The 13,098-nt window shown below is 40.9% G+C and overlaps 1 protein-coding gene and 1 long non-coding RNA gene across 2 annotated transcripts; both read right to left on the bottom strand.

The window, feature by feature from the left end:
• Positions 1-978: 978 nt before the first annotated feature.
• LOC134622648 (myelin-oligodendrocyte glycoprotein-like) lies at positions 979-1,761 on the bottom strand. Its single transcript, XM_063468036.2, has 2 exons — positions 1,398-1,761; positions 979-1,297 (listed from the first exon to the last, which is right to left on the bottom strand). The coding sequence occupies exons 1-2, from the start codon at positions 1,759-1,761 to the stop codon at positions 1,245-1,247; spliced, it is 417 nt and encodes a 138-aa protein (XP_063324106.2). The 3' UTR covers positions 979-1,244.
• A 1,095-nt stretch (positions 1,762-2,856) lies between these two features.
• Positions 2,857-10,159, bottom strand: LOC134622651 (uncharacterized). Its single transcript, XR_010093048.1, has 4 exons — positions 10,033-10,159; positions 6,326-6,401; positions 5,070-5,612; positions 2,857-2,871 (listed from the first exon to the last, which is right to left on the bottom strand). It is a non-coding gene; the product is annotated as an uncharacterized LOC134622651 (long non-coding RNA).
• Between the last annotated feature and the right edge of the window lie 2,939 nt (positions 10,160-13,098).

Here is a 13,098-nt window from a genome sequence, read left to right as displayed (position 1 = left end):
TTTGCATTTGGATTTTGGCATGTATGTATGAAACTAGACTGGGCACATGTATAGTGGATTAAATAATGTAAATAATGTAATCATGTAAAGAAAATGTGTTTGTTATGTAAATGAGTTAATTGTGTTAAAATTACTGCCTGGATTTCTCATACGCAACATAACCTAGCTGTACTCTTTTCAGGGAACACAGATCTTACAAGACTGTTTGACGGTGAGCATTATCCTAAGTTACATTATCCTAACTGTAACCACAAAGATGGAAAATAGATTGAATACAGTTACAAAACTGTTTGTTTTTACCTCCGTGCAATGTTAGGCTAAGTGAATTTATTATGTTTGATCTTAGGAAGAATAATGGGACATTCATTCATTCATGGTGGACCGTGTGTGTCTGGTACAAGTCCTGCAATCATCCACGTCCTTTTTGGTGGCTCACCTGAAACAGCTACAGTTCAGATTGAGGATTGCCCTGATATTGATATCCGCAGCACTATTCAGCTGGTTTGCATTTTTGTACCATTATTTTAAAGAATTACCATCTCACTAAATATTGAATTTAGAGACATGATTGAATAGCCATCAGTACCTCCTTTTTTTTCTCTGTCCTAGCTTGATGGCACTGCTGAATTAACAGAACTGGAACAAAGAAATGTTCTCGAGCTAGCCCTGACTTGGGACCTGCCAGGTGTCACACAAACCAGTAGAAAGTGGCTGTATGAACGTCTGCTATTCCACGCTGTGAGTACTGACTTACTCTCCCCAATAAATGTACATTTCAAATAGAAAAGCACATCAAACCTTCGGATGTGAATAAGTACATTTTTCATATACATTAAAAACAATCTCTTTTGAGGCCATTTGAAATGCTTTTACCAGTACAGTGGATGTTCTTTAAGTATTTAACATTTATGTTTATGAATGTGGTTTAATACATTTGTTAAAAGCTGTACATAAATAAATGTAATAAAATGTGTTAATGTAACAAATAATGTAACAACGTGCTTTTCAATGCTTTCGTTTTAATAAAGAATGCTTTTATATTTCTGTAAAAGCTTTATTACACTTCAGCTGAGTCCTCAGTAGGAAGCTTTACTCGATGTTGCTTCTTATGTTGACGAGTTTGTCGAGTTTGAACCCCAAAAGCAACGGCAACAACAGCAACAACAGCAGCAGCAACAACAACAACAGGAACAACAACCTGAAGAGTCGGAGCTCTGACCCTTTCAGCATCATCCATGTTTCCATCAGCATATCCTTTTTCCATCCTTTTTCTCCGACACACTTTCATGTGTTTCAGCTGCAGAGTAAACAGAAGTCACAGGTGGAAAGAATTCTAACGGGATCATAAAGATCAGAGGGACTTTTTAGTTTACATTTAATGAACTCCACAAACTTACCTGTGACTGTGAGGTCAATGAAGTGACTGATCTCAGTGTGAGCTCTTTTACTTCTCACAGATTTCCTCACTGCTACGTGACACTCATAAATCCCAGTGTCATTAAACGTGACGTTCTTCAGGATCAGAGAAACGTCTCCATCCTTCATCTCCGGGTCCCTCAGCTTCACTCGACCATGAAAAGATGGATGTTGGTAGTTTTCATAGGAGCGTTTGTTCCTGTAGAAGTAGACGTAGCCGTCTGTGTTCAGGTCAGCTCTGCTCCACTTCAGCACTGAGATTATTTCATCTGTGGTAATCTGACACTGAAGAGTGACGTCATCTCCAAGCTTCACCTGAACATCCTGCTGAAGAGCTGAAGACATGACAATAATGTTTTTTTCCCCTCTTTTTTAAATTTAGTTTCAGAAAATATTTTATTAATTATTAATCCTGAATGAAATTAATTAATAATTGTTACCAGCTGCTCCCACTCACAATAAAATAAAACATTGACTCAGACAGAATAAGGCAATCCAATAAAATAAATAATTTTGGGGGGAGACAGAGGGGACAGAGCATCTCCTTGGTAGATCCCACACTTGATGGTGACTTGTGCTGTGGGCTTGAAGTTGGCCTCTAGTGTTGTACGCCACATCCCCACTGAGTTCCTGATGAAGGCTCTCAGGGTCCTGTTGATCATTCCAGGATCCAGCTGCGGGGCATTGAGTCATCGGCCTTCTTGTAATCAATCCAGGCAGTGCACTGGTTGGTCAGCCTAGTCTTGCTGACTGCTCGGTCCTTTCTGTGCAGTAATGTATTGACCCATGTGCCTCTTCATCTTAGCTGCTATGATGCCTGACAGGAGCTTCCACGTGGTGCCGAGGCAGGTTATTGGTCGGTAGTTGGAGGGGACCGGTCCCTTCTGGGGGTCCTTGAGGATCAGGACTGTCCAGTCTTCGGTTAGCCATTCTGGTTGTCTCTCGGCAGCTAGCAGCCGATTCATTTGTGCTGCCAGGCGCTCGTGGAGTGCAGTCAGCTTCTTCAGCCAGTAGGCGTGAACCATGTCAGGGCCTGGTGCTGTCCAACTCTTCATACTGGAGAGCCTTTCTTGGATATCTGCCACTGTGATGGTTACTGGACCCTGTTCAGGGAGGTTGCTGTGGTCTCGTCTCAGATCCACTAGCCACCGAGCGTTGCAGTTATGGGCTGTGTCCTTCTTCCAGTATTGCTCAATCTCCAGCCTTGGTGGTGCTGTTCTCATGTTGTTCCCCTGCCACTGAGAGTCCACCTTTGCTGGTTCTGTGGAGAACAGCTGGTTTATTCTCCTGCCTTCTCTCTCTCTGGTGTACCTCTTCAAGCGGCTGGCCAAGGCTGTGAGTCGTTGCTTGGCAGTTTCCAAGGCCTCAGGTATGGACAACTTGCTGTACTTCTTAGGCACCTTCTTTGTCGCACCTTTCTGCAACTCCGATAGTTGTCTGACCTCTCTCCTTGCTCTGCAGAGCAGGTTTTTATGTTAACAACCACAACACAACTTATTAACTTGAAAAATATGAAATTGTTTTAAACATGACTAAATGATTTTGTGACTTTTTTCAATAAATAACTAAAAGCTGTGCCTGCAGTAAGCCGATGGTTTCCTGTTTGTCTTTTATCCTTTAACATGTTATCTTGGTTTATTTGTGACTCTGAGAACGTCGAGGTAACAGGAAGATGTTTTATTTGCACTGAAATGAGTTTTACACTTGTGTTCACTGCAGACTGTCAGGATCTGCTTCACAGTGTATTGTTTATATTCTGTGATGTGAATGGAGGGATTCAGAGACCTGTATGATCTCCTCCTGCAGATCCTCACTCTGATTGGTTGCTGTAGTAGTGAACCGTTTACCTTTGACCTCTTTAACCTCACTGTTCGGTGTTGTTTCCTCTTTTAGAAAAATAAAAGAGCCGAGCGTCGACAGGCGGTGTCTTTGACTGGATGTTACCTCGCTGTGAACACTCATGGTTCATATTTGAAGATGGGAACCAACCAAATATTTGTTTTTTCAGACTGTAGAATCTGAATTTTGTGTGAACAACAAGGAGCCATGGATCCAGCCTGCCTTAGTACCAGCTGAGCATCACAGCCTACCTCAGTGTTCTTGCTGACCATGTCGTCTCTTTCAGACCACATCTGCTGATGGCTGCTTCCAGCAGGATAGCACACCACTGATTTCAAACCTTTTCTTTAACATTATGAATTCACTGCGATCAGACGACCTCCACAGTCACCAGATGAAACACAAACCTTTAGGATGTTCTGGAAATCTTCAGTAACTTTGGGTATCATGTCAGTTTGGACTAAAATATCTGAGAAATGTTTCCAGCACATCTTTTTTAAATCTATGACATGAAGAAGTGTATTCATAACCTTGCCCCTCCTGATCTCTGTGATCTGCTAATATCACCACTGTTTCCTGCTCTTTCAGATCTTCATCGTGTTGCTCCTTCTCTCTCCTTATCACTGTGGGGCACAGAGCTTTCAGTCGCTCTGCTCCTCAGCTCTGAAACTCAATTCCTTCAGTCCAAAGAAATATTGATTCCCTTTTTTAAGTCACAACTCAAAACCTACTTGTTTAAACTGGCTTCCTCACTTTAATACTGATTTTACTTGATGTCAAATCTTTATTTTTTTGTGTGTTTTGTTTTTATTTGTTGTTTTTTTTGTATTTTAATTTATTAGATTCTATTTTAATCTACTGTTTTATTGACATCTTTGTCTCTTTATAAGGTTGGGTTTTAGAAAGGTACCCTAAAATAAAATGTATTATTATTAGTATTAGAAGAGAAGCAGTTCCAAAGGCAAAAGGGGAGTTCCACTTGATACTTGACAGGTGTTCCTAATAAAGTGGCCAGTGTGTGTATAACACCATAACTAATTCAACAATATGGCCACATATTCTAGAGTTTGAGCAGGCGACCTACAGTTTATATATGTTAGTGTGACGTTTGCTCCATATCAGAAACAAAACAGCTGCTGCTCATTCACAAAGTGGAATTTTAAAATTTTGAGTGCTGCAGACTCAGTTTGACAGCCTGTTGTTGCAGGTTAATGTCAGTAGATGGCACCAGTGGAGCATGATTTAATGTTGGAACAAGCGTTAACACAATCAGATGTGTCTGTGATGCGTTCACTGAGCTTTCTTTTGAAGACAGTTTCATCAGTAAGGTTAGAAGAAACTCCAACACACTGTATATACAGGCAGTTTATTAATGGAGTTTCCTTCATATCCCCAAATTTTAATGTATCTATTAAAAAAAAAGAGTTTGACTTTGTTACGATCTATTATGAGTCTCCTTATAGAGTTGCCCCGTGTTTTTTCTTCCTTCATTGAAACTTGCTGTTGAGCATTTTAGTTATAAAATAAGGTTAAAAATCATGTTTTATAATGAACTACGATCCATCGTGTAGATACAGAAGCTGAGTCCAGCTGTATCTGAGATTTATTTTTTCTATTAAATGAGTTACAATCAAATGTGTAATGTGTGATAAGCAGACGACTCTCAGCTCTGCTGTCAACAGACATGAAACTTCACAGTAACTAAGACTCATGAGTGAAAGTGTTCCTGCTGCTTTAAGTCTGTGGCTCACATGAACTTTGTTATCTGCTCTGAAGAGGACTGAAATGTGTCTGTGTTCACCACAACAACTCACGTTTTCCATCAGACATCTTTGTGAAACCCACAGAATCAGACGAGAAGATCAAGTGAGACCAAAGTTTATTGAACCTGCAGAGAAACCAGATCACTGCTGTGGAGACGACAGCACACTTAGAAATAACATAAATAACAGCAAAGTTACTGAAGACATGAAAACATGGATTACATCTACATTTTAGTTACATAAGATTTATTACTGTTTATGTATAAATGATGTCTTGGTCATACTTTTATTCTGAAAGGTTTGGTAAAGAAAACGTTATCTTTTTAATATAAAAAGTTTGGGAAAGTCAATTTCCCAGCTTCTTTATAAAAGAAAGGAATAATAACTGTCCTGTTTGAACTTTCTGGCCTCAGTGGTTGTGTGAGGTTTCCTTCATGAGGAGAACAAACAGAATATAGACCAGTGTGTTTACAGTGAATGTGTCAGGTCTGAGCTGCTGTGTGGACCAGTTAGAGAGCAGCAGCTGGATTCCAGTGGTTGGACTGGTGGACGACTTCAGTGAGGAGTCGATGACATTTGGCTCTGGTAGAAACTCTGCACACACAAACACACAGGAGGAGAATATCAGCACAAAGCAGAGCCTCTCTGTTCTCTTTATATACAGCAAAGCATGAGGACATGTCAGTGAACGCATCACAGTTACAATAATGTAACTTATTGAACTTTGACACATTTTGTGCTGGTGTGTCAGATCACACAGCATCTGCAGAGACACACAATCTTGTTTTGATACATTTTAACTGCAGGATGAAAATAAACTGATTAAATAAGATTAAATTCTCCATCTTAACAGTTTACTGGCACCAGAATATTTACTGGAACTGGTGCTTGTGTCCCAGTCAGTGTGTACATCCTGAGATGCTGCAGACACAAACCTGTTCACTGTTCCCAGCTCACACTTAAAGACGACTGAATGTTTGCTGTGAGGACTCCTCCATCCTGGGATGACCTGCCTGAAGAAATCTGGCTCGCCTCATCAGTGTCTTCTTTTAAATCATTGTTAAAGACTAATATATAAACTTTAACTCATCTTATTCATCCAGCTGTTGGAAGTTATTCACTACATGACACTTGAGTCTGTGTGGCCGTAGTTTGATTCATAATTTACTCTTTGCTCTTTCACTCATCGTCTCTGGGAAGCACTCGTAACCATGGTTTGAAAAGTGACACAAACTTAAAAAGAAAGGAAAAGTTTGATTGTGAGCAACAGATTTATGGTGTTTGTACTGAAAGAAGAGCAGCTGTACCTCTCAGCTCTGACTGGTTTTCCTTCTCTTTGACTGACGTCTTCAGTTCTCACTGCTGAGCAGACTGCAGCTGCATCTGCACAATAAAACACACACAGAGGACGTCAGTGCACGATGGACTTTTCCCAGAATCCTCTGCAGGAGAAAATGGAAGGTATATATATATATATATAAGGTTCAAATAAAAAGTGTAAATATAGACTTTAATCAGCCAGTTTGTTACGCTGCACAGAACAAACGCACTACTCTCACATCTGGTGTGAGTGACGGCTGTGACGGGACACGAGCTCCAGCTCAGCCTCTGACTTTACTGATGAACCAGTGAAAGTGAATTCCTTTGTTTAATATTAGAATATGTTTGTGTGTTAGAATGTGTTATAGATGCTTTGTTATGTCCTACAGAGCAAATATTTCATATTCAGCCTTCATGAAGCAACCAGTGAAGTATTAAATCTTCTATATCAATAATTCATCTTTGACGTTACATTATTTATATAATTTCAATGTATTCTTCATTTCACACATTTACATTGTTCAAAATATAATGTTTAAATAATTTAATTAACCCGTGTTCTTAATATAGTGTCCTATAAATAAAGTTGGTACCATGTATTTACAACATTTTAATATGTATGCAGTGTAAGTTACATGAATCTATTTGCCATGTCCAACAGGAGGTGAGGACAGTTCAGGTAAGAATGCTGTGCTGACATTATAACAGAAGGGTCACAATCATGGCCGCAGCAAAGATGAAGACGAGGCTCAATCAATATCAAATACAAACAATATTTAAAGTGAGTTACTGACTCTTAAACGTGTAACTTTATTCAGTAAAAACTGTTTATTCTACCAGTGTTGTAATAAAATAAGTTGTGACATTAATAAACAGTTGCTGAGGACTCGTTGGTGTAGCTAAGGACTAATGTCCTAAAGAGTGATCTAGTACACACTCCTTCCTGAGACGACTGAAGAAGGTGCGCCTCCACAAACTCGTCTTTAACACCTTCTACAGAGGCTCCATAGAGAGCATCCTAACCAGCTGCATCACAGTCTCTATGGAAACTGTCACACGTCCGACCACAGCGCTGCAGAGGATTGTGGGAACTGCTGAGTGCATTGTTGGCAGCTCTCTGCTTTGTCTGCAGGATATTTACACCTCACCCTGCATTCAGAAAGCCACTAACATCATGGCTGACCCACATCACCCTCCCACAGACTGTTTACTCCTCCTTCCATCCAGAAGACGACTCTGCAGCATCAGCAGCAGCACCTGCTGCCCTCCTCCACACTGGACTCTCTCCACACACTTCTTGGACTACATCACACTCTCCTCTCATTTCCAACACTTGCACTGTTGACTCTGTCTGTGTTGCACACTGCTCAAAAATAAAGGGAACACAAAAATAAGAATCCCAGATCTGAATGAATGAAATATTCTTATTAAATACTTTACATAGTTGTATGTCCTGACAACAAAATCACACAAAAATGATGAGTGGAAATCAAATGTAGCAACCCATGGAGGTCTGGATTTGGAGTCACACCCAAAGAGGAAAAACACACTACAGTAATGTCCTTACAACAAGTCAAAGTGAAGCTCGGCAGTGTGTGTGGCCTCCACGTGTCTGTATGACCTACAACACCTGGACATGCTCCTGATGAGGTGGTGGATGGTCTCCTGAGGGACCTCCTCTCAGACCTGCACTGAAGCATCTGCCAACTCCTGGACAGTCTGTGGTGCAGTTGGTGGATGGAGCCAAACATGATGTTCCAGATGTGCTGGGTTGATTCAGGTCTGGGGAACAGCTGGACCAGTCCACAGCATCAATGCCATCAATATCTGAGGATCTCATCTTAGTACCTAATGGCGGTCAGGCTTCCTCTGATGAACACATGGAGGGCTGTGCAGCCCCCCCAAAGAAATGCCAGCCCACACCATTACTGACCCACTGCCAAACCATCATGCTGGAGGGTGTTGGAGGCAGCAGAAGGTTCTCCACGCTGTGTCCAAACTCTGTCACGTCTGTCACATGTGCTCAGTGTGATTCTGCTTTCATTGCCAGTGGCAAAGTTGCCATCTTGGTGTTCTCTGGCAAATGCCAAACGTCCTGCACGGTGCTGGGCTGTAAACACAACCTCCACCTGTGGACGTCGGGCCCTCATGCCAACCTCATGGAGTCTGTTTGTAACCATTTGAGCAGACACGTGTACATTTGTGGCCTGCTTCCAGTTTGGAATCAGGAGACAGACACTATCTCTACTTTCAAGATTAGGTTTAAAACTTTCCTTTTTGCTAAAGCATATAGTTAGGGCTGGACCAGGTGACCCTGAATCCTCCCTTAGTTATGCTGCAATAGACGTAGGCTGCCGGGGATTCCCATGATGCATTGAGTTTTTCCTTTCCAGTCACCTTCTCACTCACTATGCGTTAATAGACCTCTCTGCATCGAATCATATCTGTTATTAATCTCTGTCTCTCTTCAACAGAATGTCTTTATCCTGTTTTCCTTCTCTCACCCCAACCGGTTGCAGCAGATGGCCGCCCCTCCCTGAGCCTGGTTCTGCCGGAGGTTTCTTCCTGTTAAAAGGGAGTTTTTCTTTCCCACTGTCGCCAAAGTGCTTGCTCATAGGGGGTCATATGATTGTTGGGTTTTTCTCTGTATTTATTATTGTGCGATCTACTGTACAATATAAAGCGCCTTGAGGCGACTTTTGTTGTGATTTGGCGCTATATAAATAAAATTTAATTGAATTTAATTGAATTGCTGGAGGTGATTTTGCAGGCTCTGGCAGTGCTACTCCTGATCCTCCTTCCACAAAGGTGGAGGTAGCGGTCCTGCTGCTGGGTTGTTGCCCTCCTCCAACCTTCTGATGTACCGGCCTGTCTCCTGGTAGCACCTCCATGCTCTGGACACCACACTGACAGACACAGCAAACCTTCCTGCCACAGCTCACACTGATGTGATCCTGAATGAGCTGCACTACCTGAGCCACTTGTGTGGATTGTAGACTTCGTCTCAGTCTATCACTAGAGTGAAATCACTGCCAGCAATGAAAAGTGAACAAAACATCAGCCAGAAAGCATCAGCACACAGAAGTGATCTGTGGTCACCACCTGCAGAAACACTCCTTTATTGGGATGTCTTGATAATAATTTCCACCAGTTGTCTAATCCATGTGCACAACAGTGTGTGGCATTGATTGTCAATCAGTGTTGCTTCCTAAGTGGACAGTTTGATTTCACAGAAGTGTGATTGACTTGGAGTTACATTGTGTTGTTTAAGTTTTTCCCTTTGTTTTTTGAGCAGCACATTTATTCTGTGTACTATTGTATTTATGTATTATCATTCTTTTCCATCCTTACTAAGGCTGTGCGATATGACCAAACTCTCATATCCCGATATAAAACATCTATTGTCCGATAACGATATAAATCACAAAAATGTAACATTTTCTGTAAATTCTGTGAATCTCGGGCAGCTCGACTTGAGTGAAGTGTTTATCCATAACTGTGTGAAAACAGCACATGTGGAGGTGCAGGGAGGGAAACCCGAGTTAACTGAGTGAGTTTTATCAACTCATATCAGCTTCATATGAATATCCTGATTACCAATGTTAGCGTAAACTAATCTGAATAACAGAGATACACCCTGGGTATAATAAACCTGCTCTGTAGTGCAGGACCCAGGAGATCAGATTCTACTTACAGAGCAGACACAGCACAGATGTTTCCTTCATCGTCCTTCTCACTCATTTCAGCTTTTTCTCATTTCTGTCACTGACACCAAGTAAAGTCGCCCTCTTCCTGCTTCCTGTTGGTACAAAGAGAGTCGAGGTCAGATACATTAAAAATATATACAACTATTAACACACTGTAATGGTTACTTTCTTATAACACGTGGTATGAACGCCCTGTTACTCAAAGTTGGTACAAAAACACACAGATAGCTTTTTTAAAAGAATATTTCAAAGATGGACGTCTGATCGACATCATGAACGTTACTTCAGTGTCCACTCGATGAACCTCTTCAGCATCACCTGGGTACTCCTGTTAGACTTTCTAACAAGAAAAACTTTGTGTTTATGAATCGTTTTCTCAAAGAATAAAACATTTAAATATTAAGAATTGGAGTAAAAGGAGAAAAAATGCACTTCAATGATGAGTCCTCCAACAATTTCTTATCCTACTAGTGAAAAAGTTCATCCCTGGATTTATAATGCTGATGTCAGGGAACAGAGAAGTGACATTTGTACAAAGCCAACATGCTGCTGTCTCCAAGAAATGATACAGAGTCCACATATACAGATGAACATCTATATGAAAAGTGTTGTTTACTTCTTTAAATAACAGGCTGTGGTCTCTGCTCTGCATCCATGGAAGAAGACATGGTGCTGCTTTCTCTTCACAATCACATTAAATGTTTAAACTAAAAATAAACCCATCCACTGTTACGACTCATCAAGTGATGCCACCGACCAGCCAATCGGTGACATCACAGTTTAGTACCTGCTCAAATCTCTTGGAAACCCGGCCGAGCAGGTACTAAAGAAATACCTGGTACCAGGTACTGATGACCATTCACACTCACATTCACACCTCTGGTGATTCAGAATCACCAGTGAACTTATCCCCACTGACTGCATGTCTGTGGACTGTGGGAGGAAGCTGGAGTACCCGAAGAGAACCCACACAAACACAAGGAGAACATGCACAGAGACCCCGACCAGGTGGTGGATGCAAACGCTCACTGACACCATGCTGCCCTCTTAAAAATGTATTTAGGTACTTCAAATATACACAACATGTAAACTATACAAAATAATAAATAAAAGTTATAATGCTACTTATGTCAGCTGTAACTCTCATCTGGACTCTAATTTTTACAGTTTAGTTTAGTAGTGTCGGTGCACTTATGTTAATGATAGTGAATCCTTAAGCTGTCATCATCAATTTTCACCTGTCAGTCTCATTCTGTCCTTTCTGAAAGTCTTTAACAACTCAATTATGATGTGACTGAAAACACATTGAAGACAAAATATTAGGTATAAAATAACTGACTAGAATATTTATCTGTTTTATCAACATATATAAACACATTTAAGGATCTGACTGTTGACTAGCATGCAATGTAAAAAAACTAAAAAAAAACAACAAATGAACAGTTATAAATAAATATACCAAATATACAGTTTTATACAAAGTAGAGCCGATCAATGCATTTATGAATTTATGAATGATCAGTTTTTTCTAAACTGATCATTTAAAACAGAAGTAATTTCCAATGTTTCTATTTATTTCTATGTGTAATGTCTTTACTTATATTGGGAAGTAGAGTTTAGTGAACATGATTTATGACAGGTTATATATAAAATTTCGAAATGAGCTGTTTAGCAAAGTATCTTAAATACTACGTTATTTGACACGTTTCACATATAATACACCAACAAGTCGTTTACAGCAGTGTCAATACGGCCAATCATTTTTATGCAAATACCGGAATCCAGTCGGGGGCACGACCGTATTTGGCACCGTTATGGGCGAAGGCTATTACACCGGGGACCGGACAAGATGGGGACCGGAGTTCGTACGTCGCTCTTCGGGATTCTTCTCCTCTGTTATTTCGCGTTTGCATCAACAGGTAAGATGTTACTCTTATACTGCTGCTGAATTAATTTGCCGTTAGAGCCACCGAGACTTGCCGGACATCGTTTTTCGGCTGAAACCTCACAAAACAGAAAACATTGACTTCGCTCAAAGTACGGCTAAGCGACACATAGCGTTAGCATGGCAGTGCAGTCCAGAGTAGCCGGCAAAAGCGGACTGGTCCCGGATTACTTTCACATTTATAACAGGTGATTTTAGTCCGGGAAACCTGAAGTCTGTACTAATATAATTGTATTAACATGTGCAGTGTCCTACAACGGGAGAAATTTACAGATAAAAAAACTCGAAAGATACTTTTCGACACGGTGTCGCACTGCCGTAGCGCGCCTATGCTAGCGATCAGCAGCGAAGGAGAGAAGCGCTACCGCGAGGCTTAATGTTCGCGGCGGGTCGGCTGGCTTCACCCCTGGCTGCACAAATCACGGTTCACTTGACCGCGTTATGTCAGGAGAACAACAAAGCCACTAAAGAAGTACTAAAACTCGAGGAGACGCACAGCTGTAGCACAGTTTGCTTATATTGTGTGTGGTTGATTTAAACATCAGAGCCTGCTAAGGTAACAGCCATTTTTTTCTCTTGCATCAAGTACCTGCTGGGAACATCACTGTGGTAAAGTTTATCTGAGTCCCCATCCAGAAACCGTGGCAAGGTCGGGGGCAGATCTAGAAGGGTGGCATGTGCCACCCTAAAGTAATCTCCTGCCACCCCGAGTGCCACCCTAGTTTTGCACATGACAATGTTGTTTACTAAAATAAGATAGCACTTTGAGCCTGGCTACAGTTATCAGTGAATATAAGTTCTAAAACTGAATCTATTGCTTAGTGTTACCCAATGTTCCCCTTAATGTTTCACGTGTCTGAGCGAACACACAAACTCCCTGAGCGGTCCCTTGGATCACTGTGAGCAACAGCAGACGTGTGCACTGTGGTCACGCCAGCATCGAATCCATCTAAGTTATATGATTTATTAAAATAATCAAATTACAACATTCACATTTATGTTAGATTACTTTTAATTAACTGCTTTAGAAAGAAATTTAAAAAAAAATCATTGTTCATGATGTAATAATGTTAACACTATTGAAAGTACAAATAACTTGAACTCCAAT

Source organism: Pelmatolapia mariae, unplaced genomic scaffold, assembly GCF_036321145.2.
Source record: "Pelmatolapia mariae isolate MD_Pm_ZW unplaced genomic scaffold, Pm_UMD_F_2 NODE_ptg000114l+_length_37038_cov_1, whole genome shotgun sequence".
In the NCBI taxonomy this organism is placed as follows: domain Eukaryota; kingdom Metazoa; phylum Chordata; class Actinopteri; order Cichliformes; family Cichlidae; genus Pelmatolapia; species Pelmatolapia mariae.
Note: the sequence above shows the minus strand (reverse complement) of the source record. Positions and strands in the feature narration are given on the sequence as shown.